This window comes from Passer domesticus, chromosome 16 (genome assembly GCF_036417665.1).
Source record: "Passer domesticus isolate bPasDom1 chromosome 16, bPasDom1.hap1, whole genome shotgun sequence".
Classification (NCBI taxonomy): Eukaryota; Metazoa; Chordata; class Aves; order Passeriformes; family Passeridae; genus Passer; species Passer domesticus.
In genome coordinates, this window is record NC_087489.1 from 12,216,078 (window position 1) to 12,233,078 (window position 17,001).

The following is a 17,001-nucleotide window of genomic DNA, read 5'->3' on the forward strand; positions in this document are numbered from 1 at the left end:
CAGAGATCCTTTCCAGGTGGGGATGGGATTAAGGTGATGTGAAACACCATCACACACTTCTGCAATGTCAGCAACAAGCCCGTGGAAGGCTCTGCCCTGCGGCAGCTCAGGCACCACGGCTCCAGCAGCACCAGTGCTCTGCTGGCTGAACTGCCCTGTGAAACCTCATCCGTGTCCTCTTCCCCCCTCTAAGGACACCTCTGAGAGGAAAAAACCCACAGAAGAGCTATTTGCATAAATACCATAACTTTTATTGTTCTGTTCACAGTTTTTGAAGACACATTCCTAAATTACACAGTTATTCTCTCTTAAGAATTTGTGCCTTTTTCCAATTTGAATTTGCCTGGCTTTGCCAGTTGGTGATTCTTGTGTTGCTTTTTAAGATCAGAGAGCTGCAGTGTGCAGTATTTTCTGCCTGTGAAGGTACTAGTGCACTGTAATCAAGACAGTCTCAATTCTGGTAGAAAAACTCAGCCAACTGAGTTTTCTCTCACCCTCTCTAAGGCATTTTCACACTCCACCAGTAATTTCTGAATCATATTTTTTGCATCCATTCCAATTACTCAGCTTCTCTTGTAGAATGTAAATATCCAAATTGCATCCAAAATTCCCAGCTCTCCCAGCTGAGACATACAGAAGGATAATCACTTACAGCTAACAGTAATTAAAAACAAGAACGCATTCGTATTCATTAGGCTTTTACCCTGGGACTGCACTGGGAGTGTGCATGGAGCTGTTTTTCATTCTGGTCCTGGCTATGGATATTTCTGCAATGGTTTATCAGCAGTGATTTAGTGCCTGTGTTCCTCAGTGATCTGGAACCACAGGATCTGCCAGGTCCCTGCAGAACCCTTCCCTGGGCATCCCCACCTCATGGTGGCTCTCTCTGAACTGCAGCAGGGTGAGATTGGCATGGAGCACGCAGCTCTGCAGGGCCTGCCAGACCCAGCCCACTCTGATCCCAAAGAGAACTGGAACCCCAGAGACAGAATGACAGGACTGACACCCAGCTCCATCAGGAACATCCACCTCCTTTTCCATCCCCTCCCAGGGTGTCCCACTGTCCTGAGCCACTGACCACCCCCAGCAGCAGCTCAGACCCTGCCCCAGGCTCCTCCTTTGCAAACACTGATCAAGGTTTTTGGGCCTCCTGAATTAAAAACTGTCAATTTTTAATCCTGAGCATTGCTAAGGAATGACATCACCTTTCCAGTTCTCTTACATCATCCCTAGGTTTTATCTCCTGCATCTATTTCTGAACAGTTCTTATCCTATTGCAGATTTCCTCTGAACTTCTGCTCCTCATCACTCTCTCCAAGCACTCCAACCCACATTTTTCTTTTCCTTTGGGTTGTGCTTTCCTGATTTTCTACATTTCCTAACTCCCATTTTGAATTGATTGCTGTCTGCTTCCCTTTTTCTTATTTGTTTTATATTACTTTCCATCTAATTTTTCCCCTCATTTCATCACTGAAGTAGGATGGGCAGTTAGCCAATGTTGTCCCCCTTCTCAATTGCAAAATTATTGTTTTTTTGGCCATTTAATACCTTTCATTTAGAAAACTGTCAATTCTACTTCAGTTTTTCATCTAATTTCCTCCCCACTCCCAGATCTGATATGAAATTTGCTCAACTATGCCCTTTTGAAGCACCAATTAAATTTATTAGCAGTTCACACGGCTGTTTGCTGAGCTCCACTGCAATCAAGATCCCAACCTCATTTCTGACATTCATTTATCTTTATCTGGCATAAACAAGACAAACTAAATAATTTCACCCTTCGTGTCTAATACTGCTGCAGAAAAACAGGTCTAGGATACAGACCAGGAGCTTTAATCCTGACTACTGGATTCCTTTCTACCACAAAACAAATAAATACATTTTTACTGTCCCTGTGAAGAAAACCCAAGCCAGTGTGTGCTGGAAGTTGATGGTAACAAGCACATGTGTCTTAGTAAACTCTTCCACATTCACTTCTCTTAGAATATTTTTTAAAAGATTAATTATTTTTTAAACCACTCCAAAAAGCAAAAATAAATTAATTTCCCAAGTCTCGAACAATTTTCTGGCTTCCTGCACTGAGACTGAGCCTTCAGTACCTTCTTTAATATCACAATCTCCTCAGACAAGCTGCCTTTCCAATTTTCTGCTTCTTTAGCAGGTGCAGAAGTTTATAGTGTGAGCCAAGTCTGCCAGACAAACAGACCTGGGTCTGACACACAGCTCAATTAACAGTAACTTATTTTTCCAATTAACCACCTTCATGCCTCCCTGTTTAGAATGCATTTCTTCATTCTAGATTTCCCAGATAAAATGAAACAAAAACCATCTGAAGCACTTTTGGATATGTTAACAGCATTGTGCTACTGCTTTGTTTGAGAAATGATCCACATGGAATAGAAAAATCTGTCCCACACTACAAATAAATAAATCCACTGCACTGGAACAGCAGGAGGGAGCTGGAGACAGAAAGGAGATGGGTGACAAGGCTTGCTCCAAACTCCCCAAAGAGTGGAGAGGAAGAGAAAACAAAGAGGAAGCAGGAGGTGAGTGGCTGCATGGGGTGGGGAAGGGCAGCCAGGAGCAGTCAGGTCTCCATGGCAGGGGAAGATCCAGGAGCAGTCAGGTCTCCATGGCAGGGGAAGGACCAGGAGCAGTCAGGTCTCCATGGCAGGACAGCACCAGGAGCAGTCAGGTCTCCATGGCAGGGACAGCCAGGAGCAGTCAGGTCTCCATGGCAGGGAAAGGACCAGGAGCAGTCAGGTCTCCATGGCAGGGGAAGGACCAGGAGCAGTCAGGTCTCCATGGCAGGGAAAGGACCAGGAGCAGTCAGGTCTCCATGGCAGGGAAAGGACCAGGAGCAGTCAGGTCTCCATGGCAGGACAGCCAGGAGCAGTCAGGTCTCCATGGCAGGGAAAGGACCAGGAGCAGTCAGGTCTCCATGGCAGGGAAGGGAAGCCAGGAGCAGTCAGGTCTCCATGGCAGGGAAGGGAAGCCAGGAGCAGTCAGGTCTCCATGGCAGGGCAGCCAGGAGCAGTCAGGTCTCCATGGCAGGGAAAGGACCAGGAGCAGTCAGGTCTCCATGGCAGGACAGCCCTGCCAGGCTCCCCTGGGCCACGAGCTGGGACAGGCAGGGAAGAGCCTGGAAGGGTGAAGGGAAGAGAGGGACCCAGATGGAAACAGGCAGCAGGGAAGAAAAGCCATTAAAGATGCTCGGCTGAACAAGGGTTTCTCTGCCAAGGAGCAGGGAAGGAACAAGGATGACTTGGCCTGGAGCAAAGCGCTCAGGGAGGGAATGGGGTGAGATTTGACAGCTCAGGCAGAACAGAGCAGGAGGCAGACTGGGCAGCAGAGCCTGCAGCCCCCACAGAACGCTCCTCTGGGCTCAGCACTGAGGCAGAGATTCCTGGCTCCAATCACACTTGTGTGTGGCCTCCCAGTGAAATGTGGAAACAGAAATTGCTGCTTCAGCTCTGAGTTCCTCCCCGCCAGGAGCTCAGGTCAAGAACGGGGATCCACACACAGAACACAAAGAATTCCCCCAGCACACACATGGGTTACACCCAACACCACAGTGCCACACTGGAAGTTCAACTTTTAAAAACCTATTTATATGTAACTTAAGAGAAATTAGGGTTCTCCAAATCCAGGCACACAAACCTGGGCAGTTTTGGACAACTTCTGAGCAGTGTCAGCTCAGTTTTTGATCACTGAAATGATCAGACACTGCAATGCACTCCCCAAACTCACAGAGCACAAACCTGGTTCTGCCATTTCCTACCTCCTGAGTGCTTGACTTTGTACAGCCTTAATAACAGTCTTTTAAAAGTAGCTCTCTGTGGGTAATTGTGTGTGGGACATTTGCCAAACTAAACATGAGGGAGTTCAAGAGGCTTTTCTAATCTTGTGAGTTTATCCACTAAAGAAAAAGATTTGATTAAAAAAATGAAGTACAGCTAAACTGGGAACAATACTTTACTACGGGCTGTTCTTCATAGGCACTTCAGAATCTTGAAAAAAACCCCCACGAAATTAGGAACTTATTAAATCAGAATGAAATGTACCAATGCAGAAACATAAACAGAAACGCCAGATGTATAATGTCAACTTGTAATACACAGCTTCAATTATTTCTTCTTAATTCATTTGTTTTCTTAGCTTCTTTTGTTTTGCTCTCTGGAAAAGGCCATTTTCTAATGACAGATCACAGGAGGAAAGATCCAAAGTTCAAGTTTACTCCAAGGAAAAGCAGCTTCATTTCTGTGCTCACAGCCCCACGTCCCTTTTGTACTTTTCACTCTCTCAGAGGCTTCAGGACAAACTCAGGCCTGGACTGGGAGGCAAAGAGATCTACGTGGAAGTTTAGTAAAGGCTTTAAAGTTTTACTCCTCAAGTACAAAAGTGAACTTAGCTCTTGAACAGGAACTGCACCCACAGGAAATGGCAGTGAGTGACAGGCACACAGTCACAAGTGTGCAGGTGCGTGCTCACTGCAGTACCACGTGCAAGATTCCTAGCTGGCTCTCACTTGTGTTATTTGAAAAATAATCTTCATTTATGCAGTAAAAAACCCCAGCCCATTAATCAACCAACTTTTATAGTTAAGCAGATTTGAGCAGTGGAAACACAATTACTTTGTTCTGTGAAGCTGATCTTCTCCAAATCCCGAGCACATAAACTGAATTTCACTCACCACCTGTCACTTCCCAACTTGCTCACTCGAGGACCTGGGCCAGGGATGCTTCCCCATTCCCAAACATTGCACAGGGGCTCTCCAGGCTCTGTGCAGCACCAGTGCAGCACCAGTGCAGCTGTGAGCCAGCCACAACAAACAGGAGCCTCAGAGTGTTATTTTACAGGGGCTTGAATTTCAAACAGGGATTTTTGCTGGTGCTTTTTTCCTCACTTACTTTATACAGAAAACAGAACTCAGGATGTGGAATTTCAGGACATCACACAGGGCAAGAGAAGTATAGTTTCAAATTAAGAGCACTACTGTGCCTGAAAATAAAGAACATTCCACTGAAGAAATAGAAGTGCCATTTTCTGAAGAAAAGGGATGACAGTTTTCTTCCACTGGGCAATGCAACATCAAGCATGACAAGACATAAATGATCCATTCCTTGTGCACACCACGATGCAAAATCGCTGACAAGAATTGCAAGTTCACATGTGCAGCAGATACAAACCCTTCAGAGTTTATTGATGAAAAGAAATTCTAGTGAATTGCAAAGTGAAGTTTCAACTTTATCCCACTAACAGCATTTCAGGAGGAAAAAGTAACACCACCATTGAGCTTTACAATCCTGTATTTTTAGAAAATGACATTATGGTACATCAATCCCCCTCAGCATAACAACATGACATGATCTTGCTCTTCAGCCCCCAGGCTACTCCCAGTAACCTGAGCTGCTCCTGCACATGCAGCTGTTCCAGCTGTGCACTCCCAGCTGACAACTGCCAATGCACAGCAATAGTTATGATCATCCATGCACGGAGTATTTGCTTTAAGATGTGGAGAACAACATAAAAACAGAAGAAACCATTTTCCGTTCGTTTCCCAGCACTAGGCTTCAAGATATTTCAGGTATCTGTTTATCCCAAATTCGCCCAAAGAGTGCACCAAGCAGCCTCTACTGGGTGTTACAAAAATCAACAATAAATGTGCAAGTGGTCATCTTAAAGTAACAGCAAGGACAATAATTAGATTAGTAATAACTTGATTTCTACTACCATGAATCAATCACAGGTTTCTAATATCTGATGTTGTGTGAGGACCCCAGACAATTATCTTATTTAGAAACTCTACATTTTGTGCACAACTTCCTAAGATATAGAATGTCCTTCAGAATAATTCACTTTCTGTGAATACTTCATGAGAACATTTGTTCTTGTGTTGCCATGAAAGGAACAACTTACACAAAGAGCCAGGTGGCTTACGAATATCCATCCAATCTATATTTGCACTCTATCTACAAACTGGCCTTTTAGGAACCTTGGAAGAAAAAAAATCCTTAAGATTTCTCTCTACTGCCTATGAAAGAAGGGTTTGGTCAAACAGGGACTGAGAATTCCCCTGATCAGTGACTTTATTTCAAGCTCAGCAAAGCAAAGCATTACCCAGACAATTCAGGGCTACTGTGTTCAGGCTCTTGTGAAAAATGGTGAGGGAAAACCTCAGGATTTTGTTAAATTCCAAAATACAAGCAGTTAATTTGATTGTTAGGACTGATGGTGTGGGTGACCCAGCTGCAGGTTACACTGAAATCCTCTCCTGGTCTCCTGGCTCAGTGTCTGAAGGGTCTGGAAAAGCATGAGAAGGTTTTCTGGGACCTCTCTGTGCTCCTGGAGTGCAAACACCAGGAACAGCTTTGCCCATGAACCATCTCCAGTTCCAGGCTGGCACAGATCACCAGGAAGTCACTGCTGAGCACAGAGCTGCTGCTGGCTTTGCCCAGCAAGGGCAGCTGTGGTAGCTTCCTCTGGGTGTAAAACCTGCCTGGAACTTTACTCCAGCTACCCTCACAGGAGACCAGGTTAAACCTTCAATCCTCTCCCTTCATCCTGCAGACAGTGATTTATTTTTTTTTAAACCAACCTTTTTTAGGCTGTTTTAGAGCAGAACAATGGACTCTCAAAAAAACTTATTTTTTTCAAAGTGAATCAGAAATTCTGATAAGAGAACAAGATATTTACAGCCACTTAAAAAAAATCTACTTCATATCTCAGTCTCCCTTCAGCAAAGGTTTTCTCAAATATGTTCTTCAAAGCCATGAAAATCAATTTTGCACTATTACTCATAACCTTGCCTTTCTGAAAAGAATGCTTCATTAGAAAGTTTTCTTCAGCTTCTACTGCCCAGGCAGAATCTTCTTTATCAATTCTGCCCAATTTGTCCCACAAACTCCCTGCTTTGTCCTCTCCAGCTCATCTCCCACCTGCAGGACAGGCTGCAGTGGCTCTGTCCCTTCCCTCTGAGCAGACAAGGCACCAGCACTTTAAAATGCTAAAAATACACCTCTCCTTTCTATTGAATCTCCTAGAAATACTTCCAGACTCACGTTCATAAGATGAACACACCGATCACAAGGGTTTTTCCCACCTATTTTTCTCCTTAAGCCTTACATAAAATGTCACTTATTTGCACTTGCAGAGGAGGAAGCCCTTGAGACACAAGGGGGACAAACAAAGGTCAGGCTGCAGCCCCCACAGCTCCCACAGAATCCCAGCAACAGGGAAGGAATGACAGAAATCATCTGTAAAAGACTCAGCTTCATCTTGTAATATGCCACAATAAATTTTGCCACTGAATGTTTTTGGGTCTACCATTTGAGAATAGATGTGAATTTACCTGCTCAAAATCTGTTTAATTTACTGAACCCATCATGTTAAAACACGCTGAGTTTGTTTATACACCTCGTGGTAAAAGGAAGCTTAGAACCAAAATCTCCTTATTCTAAAGGTGCTGTCAAGTGTCTGAGCCCTGAACCCAACCAACCTGGAAAGTGGGATGTTACCTTGTACCTCAGCACGGTGACTCTGAACAACTTTTGTGTGTCAGGCTCACGATGGGGTGGTTTGCTTTGATATTAAAATCAGTCTGGAAAAAAAGAAATCCACCCTGAAATCAGACTGCAAATTTCCTTATGCCATGAACAAAGCTGACAAGAGAACACTGTTTCCTCCCCACCTCTAAAACTGTGAGAACAGGACAAAAGTAACAAAGGAAACATGAATTTGGGGGCTTTATTTAATTTTTCTTTTCTTTCTTTTTTTCTTTTTTTCTTTTTTAAGATGCTACATAGTCAAACAAGATTGGTCTTTTTACGGCATAGGACTAGTTTACTACTGATATTTTTGTTTCTCCCCTAAATAGACTTATTTACATACAAAAACAGTTTCTGACCACTGTTTCCCCAATGCTCAGATGATCAAAACTCCCAACAATGGTGTAGTGCCCAAAACACCAGGAGGCAGAAGAATCTTGCACCACTACAGCAGCAGATTTTTAGTTCTTGTCACTGGCTTTGAACAGGCGCCTTTCATACCACAAAGAATTAATCAATTTCGTGATAATAAGGAAACATGAGATGAAATACATTAAATAAGTCAAATATGCATTAAACATCTCTGAATAACATTTTAATTCAACTAAATGAACCAACAGCAATGTAGCTTGGTCCCTTGGTGAGAACAAGGCATTGACCTCTATAGTGAACGAGCCCCTCGGTGCTGCCCAGCTCCCTCAGTGCTGCCACAGACAAATCTTTGCAGCTCCTCACTCCTCATTTAAGTGCCAACAAATTGGTAACTTGCACAGAGTTGAAGACACTGATAGAAACTGTTAAATTCATGAGCAGAATGGTGGATTAATGTATTTTACAGAAGTTATCAACACCTCCTGCCTAACCCAGCTCCAAACATCCCTAGGGCCAGCTCCAGCAGTGGAGGAAGAGGTTTTTCTAGTTTTCCTTTTTTTTTTCTTTTTTTTTTTTAAAAAGAGGTAATCCAGCAACATGTACCAGGGTCTAAGAATGTTTAAAATGACATATACAATATTCCATTGTAGTGTTAAATCAGGATTTTCTCCCCCCTTCATCATTGAAGCATATTCTCTTTCATTCATTCCCTCACCGTACATTTTGAACTTTCTAGATTATGTTACATAGTATTTGTGCAGGGGTAATTTAAAGGCAAGACCTGTGAGATGTCATACATTAATTTCTTTTTAAACATTGTTATGAATAAATTTAATCCAATGATATGGCAGAACCATCAAACCAATTTACAATTTCCAGCATGCTGCCTCTACAAGGCTATTTTTCCTATAATTACACCAAAGACAAAGAACAAAACCACCAAAGCAAGTAGTCTGGAGCTGAGCCCTTCGTCCTTGACAGCAGCTGCAGAAGGAGATATTGGGTTGTTTGTCTGGGGTACCTTCCTCATCCGCAGTCCATCTTCTTCCTAAAGGAAGAGATATTGATTATTTCTACCAAAAAAAGCTTTAAATATTCACGCTTCTCATATTTATTTAGGTGGGTGTTAAAGAATAGGTGAAAGTGAATTTACAGCTAAGTTAGAGCTCTGTGTCCTGGATAATCCTGAGAGGGAAGGGCAGTGAGGCAGAGGGGAAAGCCACAAGCTCTTGGAAGTTCTGTCCTGCTAAGGGAGTGGGGAAGCACTGAGGAACCCTGCAGGAACTCCTGTCCAAAGCCTGGAGATGGCTCCAGAACTTCAGAAAAGTGATGGAGAAAATGCCATGAAGGTGCTTTTCTTGCCCTGTAACAAGAAAGGTGCTGCTGGGGAAAATGTTTCTCAGTATAACTAAGAAGCAGTTGCACGTTTTTCACAAGCCAAGGCAATTACACTCCTCACTCCCCATGTCAGATCTTCCAGCCCTTCAAGGGAAATCAGTTTCCCCATCATATTAATGCTGACATTTTGGACATGAACCTAATGGCAATAATTAGGATATTTTCTTGATAGGAATTTGGCAGCTCACCTGATGTAGAGATGAGACAACAGCTAAAACAAAGGAACACCAGCAGACATTCCCATCCCGGGTGGGAATGGTGCTCCCCTCAGCTCTCCTGAGCTGCTGTGCAGCACAGCTGTGTGTTAGCACACTCCAGTCACACACACACACCCAGAGCACTTCAGGAGAGGGTAATGAGTCTTTTGTGACTTCATTTGTGTCCAGCTGAAGCAACAGTGTTAGACTTTTAATGTGATAAGGTATTATAGTGCAAAAGGATAAGGTACCAAAGCAAAAATCTCCAGTCTCTACTTTAAAAAATACTCAAGAAATAAAACTGTAATGAAAGTTACTGCAGTCTTCAAAATTGTCAGATAAGTGAAGTTCAAAGGGCTTGGGGTATGTCAGTGTTTCTCACTTTTGAATTTAAAGGGGCACCTATATGATCTGAAGGTGAATTTATTTTTCTATTAATTAATTTATTTATTTACTAATTGAAAGCCACAGACCTCACTGCTGATCTAATTCTGAATGGGCACAACTGACTTCCATAAACAATAAAAAGCTGGTTTACATACAACACGATTTATATAGAAACAACACATTTTCATTTGAAATATTTTCATTTCCTTCTGACAGTGACTCCAGCCTGACACTGACAGCACCTGGTAGCAGGCAGTGATTTAGCATTGCTCTCTGATGTTTTACAGGTGTTTTTGACACTCCACAAAGGGACAAAGATCTCACCTATCTGGGACGTTACTGTAAGACATCAGCTCAATTCTAGATAGCTCCTGTAGAGTGAAGACCAATTTTCACAAAAATTAAATAAAATCATATAGAACTTAAGAGTAATGAGTTGCTGGCAAAACAAGAACACAAGGAGAAGTTAGGGCCATGTCTGTTATGTACACATATTATTTCTGTGCAAAACAACTGTTTTCAAGAATTGCTTCATGCATCAGGCAGCCAAGCAGATCAGAGCTGAGAACAGAGCTCCTTTCACCGGGCTGCAGGAGTCACAGCATCCACACTTTCCTTGGTGCTGATATCTATGGCAGCAGACACTTACAGCAAGTCAAGCTGCTGTAAAAAGAATTTTTCAGCAGAGTGATAAAGGCTTCTCAATGCCTGGATTTCCCAGCCATGTGCTGGGTATGACAGGAAGCCCATTTCCCATTCATCTGTCTTAATTTGGCCATTTCAGCAGCACATTACAGGTGCAATTACTGAAACACTCAGTATTTGCACAACACTGCCCTCAAGCTCCCACGGTTTGGGAGAAGGGGCCAAGTCCAACACTGAATGCTTAATTCAGACTGAGAAATTAGGTGGGAAAAGAAAAAAAGAGGGGGAATTCACTCCTCTGGGTTGCTACCCAATCTCCTTCTGTGACTGCATGACTTGTGCCTCCTTTCAAAGGAACCATTGATTTCAGCACCTTCTCAGAGTTTACAGAGAAACCTGAATTATCTTTTACTTTACAGACAGCAGTAAAATATTGTGCTAAGGTCAGGTAACCAAACCTTTAAGATGGAAGCTTCTTTTTCAGGAAAGGGGTAAATCTGAAAAGAAAACAACAGCAATCTTTACCTTAAACTGTTTATTCTCCTCCCGTAACCTCTGAACTTCTACTTGAAGCCTCTTATAGTCTTCCATTACTTTCTTAACTTCAGTGTCATCCAAAGAAGAACTTATTGATTTAGACATTACAGAGGAATCTGTCTTTGTTGCAGTTGTGGATACAATTTTATTTATTTCTATGTCATGCTGTTAAAAAAGGATAGAGTGATTTTTGGTTAGTTATTAACACCACACCACACACCTGATACATAGGAGGACAATCAGGTAAAATTGTCTGTGCACACCTGACACGTGCCTGTAGCAAAAGAAATAAACAACATTTTGCTTTCTGTGACTTTACTGCTATCCCAGAAAACATCAGACCAGCAGCAGTAAGTGAGCAGAGAATGACCCTGACTTGTCAGACCCTGCATGTACAGAAATGTCCCTAAACCAGGGCCACAACCAAAGGTGTCCCCCCCCCTTCCCTGCCAGGCCCAGCACAAGCAGGACCAGGACAGGCTGCAGCTCCTCCCCACCCCTGGCTGTCCCCTCTCCTATTTCTGTGTTTCTGTGGGGATGCAGGAATTTGCAACCCAGGCTGGGAAACAAAGTTCAGTGTCCCAACCCTGCTGCCTCTCCTGCCTTTGGATCTCCTCCATGCTCTGCACTTTAGAAAGGGTCTCTCATAAAATCAAAGCTCTCCCCAGCCAATTACATAATCCTAATTACAGACTGTTCAGTACAAGGTAGAACAACTGTGCCTTTAGGACCTGCACACTAGGAAGCATTTTTCAGTTCTTTCAATCCATTATCAGTTTTATACTGGACAATAGATATTTGCATTACAAATTAACATGTCCATTACCCTAACAAGAAGGGATCCTACAATATTATATCTGACAATTTCAATATCATTCCTAACTGCATTTGTGCCATCCTCACCAGTTTTGTATCAATTTACCTGACAAAATTAGAGTTGTATTAAGGAAGTGTTGGACAGGCATATTTATATTGCTGATGATTATAACTGCTTCGGTATAAACTCTGAGCTTCACAACCAGCAATCAGCACCTTTAATTTTTTCTTAAGTATTCTTTATCCTGTGACCTTTCACTAAATGAAAACAGATCAACTCAAAAATTGCTTTGTGGACTGCTGCATTTATGAAGTTCAAACTGGCTGTTAGTTACACCAAGGATTACCAAGCTTTTAAACAGTTTACATTGTGCTTTTGAAGAGTGATGCCATCCAGGCAGTGAAACAGAGGATTGTGTCTTGTGCTTTTACAGCTGTCTGTAGAAACATGCCATTTTACAGGATTTACTGTGGTATTAAGTTAAATCACTCAATATGCATCTGAAAATACTCACAGGCTTATCATTCTCTGCTGGTAGCTCAAACACACACCTAAGCTTCGAATCCATGAGTTCTTCCGGTTTTGCTTCTTTCCACTGGAATAAGTTAATATTAATTTCATATTAAACATATGAGTACAATCAGGCAGATTGGAAATGCAGTGCATTATGTAAACAAATCTCATTATTTCACTCAGAAAGAGCCCACAGGTGTTTATCACACCACCATTAACCACGCACAGGATGAAAAATGAGATCAAAACCAAAACTGAGTGGTATCATAAAGACAGAGCAGACACTATGAAGCAAATCATTCTAAATAGTCTGAAAGTTCCACAGGTAATTTATGAGAGAACTGGGAGCTGTATCAGAGTAATTAGCAGAGATGGAGGGAGTAATGAGCCTGCCTAAAAAAAGAAGGAAAAAATATTGAAAGGAGGGGTGAATTCAAAGGGAGGGAAAGATAACAAGCCCCCAAATAAATCACAGAGTGAGTTCTCAACTCTCTGGCCAGTGGAGTTCCTATTCAAACTTTTCAAATTTCACATGAGCTTTTCTTCCTGACTGGAATGAACACAGGACTGTTCTCCCCTCTCTTTGTTTTCCACACCCTTATTTTTCAGCATCAATGTCTGAGCAGCACCAGGTGTGCTACACACAGGGGGATAACTTCCCCCCACACCTTCTCTCCCCTTCAGCTGGGGAGTCTGCCATAAACAAGATTCCTCGCAACCTTTCTAACAGGGAGCAGCAGTAATAAATCTTTGCTCAGTATCAGCTGTAACCCTGAAGTGGACAGATTTACTCTCAGTGATAATGGACAGCAAGAAGTGCCCACACTTCCATCCTGGAGCTCTCACGTGCTCCCCTTCACTCTGACCATCCTCCTGGTAGCTTGGTATTCCTCAGCATATCTCAAGTAGGTGACAAATTATGGCTAAGCCCAAGCAACCTGGAGCAGTATTTAACTCATCCTAAACAGCTGAATCCTAGTTCAGCTCTTCTGGGGCTGAAGTCAGATCTATTTCCAGCTCCTTGGCTGTGAAGTGTTGAAAGCTTTATAGTACTCCCATAACTGGTCTCACCTGTTCATCCAGAATAGGAAGAGATCTGGAGAGTGGTAACAAAACTGAGAACTGATCAAAGTGCTACAGGAAAGGGAATTTTATCAGTCTGGAGAGCTCTGGAAAACTGAAAGGCCCATCTAGGTACTAATAAATGTTCTTTGCCAGCAGAATAACATTTGTCATGGTATAAAGTAACTCATAAAAATTAAAGAGCTCAGAAGAAAGGCAGACTGACTTATCTTTCTAGTGATGCAGACATTTTATTACTATTGCTGTTTCTCCCACTGGATCTTATTTTGAGCCCATTAAACAAATATAGTTCCATAAATCAGTTTCAGAAGGGAAATTATTAACCTGCAGAGTGCCCCAGCTTTTAGAAGCTATTCAGAAGAAGACACATATTGTAAAGACTACTGTAGAGTATTTTTGAGTTGGCTTTTTTGTTTTTAAGCCACACACTTTTAGAGTAATGGTCTTTTTCCTTTTTACATTGTGTCCTCAATAGCCACTGAATGTTCTCTCAAGCTAACAAAAGCCAGGCTACAGAGATCTTCCTTGTGCCTTCTTCTGGGGGCAAATCTTGCTGATAAAGGAAACCCAGCAGTTGACAGAATGGTTTACTCCTCTGCAGGTTGTCTTACAGTAGCCTAACATCTTATTTTTATGTCTTTTGTCCTTCTCTGCTCCAGCACCTACATATTTCTACTGCTCTCATTTGTAATCCACAGGACAGAATCCATGAGAGCCTTTCATTTACAAAGCCACAGCAGACACACGTAGGGATAAAGAAAAATACAAGACTTGTAAATCATCCTGTTGCATCTTGCAAAAGGAGCTGCTCAAGAGAAGACTGAGAGTAGATGCATAAAAATGATGCCACAGACTCAGAATATATTCTGTATATCCTTAGAATATATGGTTCAAGCTGGCCTTTCTACAGAAGGATATATTGCAAAAAACTACAACTACTTGTTTCATGGCTTGGCATCCCATTACTGACAGCAGCTTCCTAAAGAAGCAACCACAGACAAAAATTCTCAGAGCAGGATTCCTGGGCTCAAAATAACACAAAACTCCCTGTCATGCAGAGATGGAAATCTGGAAAAGCTTTCAAGGACCATTCCAGTGTGGTTTGACAACACCCCTTAAACAACACAGTCAAAGGACGTACAAAATTCTGCAATTAGAAAGAAATCCATTTTAATTAATTTCAATACTTACTACTGCTTCCATATCTGAAGTATCAGCTGGAGCAAACATAGACTGAACCATAAACTTGTGTTTACTTTTCTCATTAGGGTCATAGTCAAAAGGCTGTAGCATCACTGGAAGAAAAAAACCCAGAACACATTGCATTAACACTGCTCTGCTGCAGCCATGCACTGATCAGACAGTTACCAGATTTCACAAAAACAAACAGTAAAATGGTTTCAAGCTGTCTGTTTTTAAGACCAAAGCAGCAGCTGAGATCAGGAACCTCAATTTAAACTGGAATTTTGAAAAGAGGCAAGAGAAACAGATTTCCTCAGTCTGTCTAGACTTTGGTCTGAGAATTCTGGAAATGCTGATCACTCTACAATATTCAGTACACAGTTATGGCAAGATAACAATAGTCATTTACAGGAAAGAGGATCATTTACATATCTTCTGGGACAGAGGGAAAAATTTTCCAAGACAGCATCTTTTTGTCTTGCTCCATCCTTGGGGCAGAAGTAAGAAGCATTTTGATGAGCTGTACACACAATATTGCTGATGGTGCCCAAGAAAAACTACAGAGGCAAACATTGTAAACCTTGAGGTTGAAGCCTTGGGATGGAAATTTCCTCTACAAAGTTTAAGACTCTCATGGCATTTGATTTATCAAGTACAAGAATTTTGCTTCCACAAATAAGTCACTGAAAGTTTGTTACCAATTTATAGATGGAAGTTTATATTTAAATGTGATGCAAACTTTGCCTATGAAGGGTATGTAAGGAATGTATTTCTCTTCACTCAAAAAAATAAAAAGCATTCCAAAATTTACTTATGCAGAAAATTACTCTATTTAGGGGGCAGAGAGGAAGGAACAGCAGGTTTAGGGAGTGGGTGTGCTTTAATTTTTTAAGCAATATTGGGAATTTTCATGTCTTTGCTTCTGAGTTAAAGCAACCTGAGGAACAGTTGGGAATTTAATTTAAACAGAATAATCTTTAATCACTGTGGTCACTTGGAACCTCCACATTTGCACATGACACCTGGATATTCAGCCATTGGGGCATTAAAAAACATGAGCTTGGCTTCACCATGAGACAGAACACGTGGAAATAAGCAACACAGTTTACACAAACATGTTATTAGACACTGCAAAAAGCCACCACCCCCTCAAACTGAAAACAAAGCTTGCAAATACTGCCATTACTGCTAACAGAAAAAAAATGATGTAAGGTTTAAAAATTCACATTTTATGACCTGTCTTACTTCAACCCCTCAATTCAATCACTAAGAAGAGAAGCAGGTCAAGAATTAGGATCATTTTCAAGCACTGGTGCTATTAACATCATGTGCCCAAATTCATATGCACTAATTGCAGGGGTTTGTCATATAACAGCAATATCCAAAGATCCCATTTGTTACAAATGAAGGCAAGTCAAAGCAATTTGCCTCCCTTAACGAGCAGGGTATGTTATAGCTGTGCCATCTTTACTGTGCACACAATCTGTGGCCATCAACAACCACATGCCTTTTAAAGCCCAGAGAGAAGGCAGGCAATAAATTCTCTCAGATGAGGTGCTTTAAAAATTATTATACATTTTAAACTCACCTTGCAGTAGTTGGATATTGTTCCAAAAAAAGTTTGCAAATTAATTTGCTTTAAAGGTTTACCTTTAAAACTATTCTGCTAACAGGAGTGACTGTGAAAGCACAACAATTTCAACACTGAACACAGCACTGAAAAGCAGCAGCATCATTTTTTATCCTCTGTAGCAAACACTTAAATAATTTCAATGTGTAAGATCCAACTGGATAGCCAGAACTGTTCAGCATTTATGGAACTTCTATGATTGTGGCTTTTTCAGCTCGCTTTGCTGAGTGCAGCTATCAGCTCTTTTGAAAATCCTCATTTCCCAAGGGACAGTGCTGAATCCATCCTGGAATGCCAAATGATCACTGCCCCCAGCTCCATTCACTGAACCACAAGAGCCAGAGAGGGCTTGACAGCACAGACGTTGTTAGCACTTGTATTTTTAGATCAATACATGAAAGCCACATTGACACAAATTATTCAGCAAATGTCTTGTAAGCCAGATGGGAAGCTCAAAAATATGTACTTTTTTCAAGAGGAAACCAAACCATTTTAATATTTATCCACATACTATTGGGGTTTCTGTGAAAGATTAGCTCCATAAAATTGCCCTAATTGCTGGAGAAATTGCTAGTGGGAATGTGGCTCCTTTGTTCTGAATGGAAATCACAAACCTTATGCAAAAATTATGGGAGAAGTATGTTCCTACAGAATGCCTTATCACATCAGAGGTCCCATCTGGTCAGAAGCTTC

The 17,001-nt window shown here is 41.8% G+C and overlaps 1 protein-coding gene and 1 long non-coding RNA gene across 2 annotated transcripts in view; one reads left to right on the plus strand and one right to left on the minus strand.

Annotated features, from left to right (window-relative positions):
• Positions 1-2,605: 2,605 nt before the first annotated feature.
• LOC135282174 (uncharacterized) lies at positions 2,606-3,203 on the plus strand. Its single transcript, XR_010348469.1, has 3 exons — positions 2,606-2,695; positions 2,869-2,900; positions 3,077-3,203. It is a non-coding gene; the product is annotated as an uncharacterized LOC135282174 (long non-coding RNA).
• A 4,529-nt stretch (positions 3,204-7,732) lies between these two features.
• The window catches only part of VAPB (VAMP associated protein B and C), a 30,397-nt gene continuing 21,128 nt past the window's right edge, over positions 7,733-17,001 (minus strand). The window contains exons 3-6 of the mRNA XM_064391728.1: positions 14,688-14,791; positions 12,415-12,495; positions 11,072-11,248; positions 7,733-8,967 (exon numbers count right to left, since the gene is read on the minus strand). Of these exons, the coding sequence (XP_064247798.1) occupies positions 8,809-8,967; positions 11,072-11,248; positions 12,415-12,495; positions 14,688-14,791 (521 nt within the window). The 3' untranslated portion in view covers positions 7,733-8,808. The remainder of the gene's footprint in view (positions 8,968-11,071; positions 11,249-12,414; positions 12,496-14,687; positions 14,792-17,001) is intronic.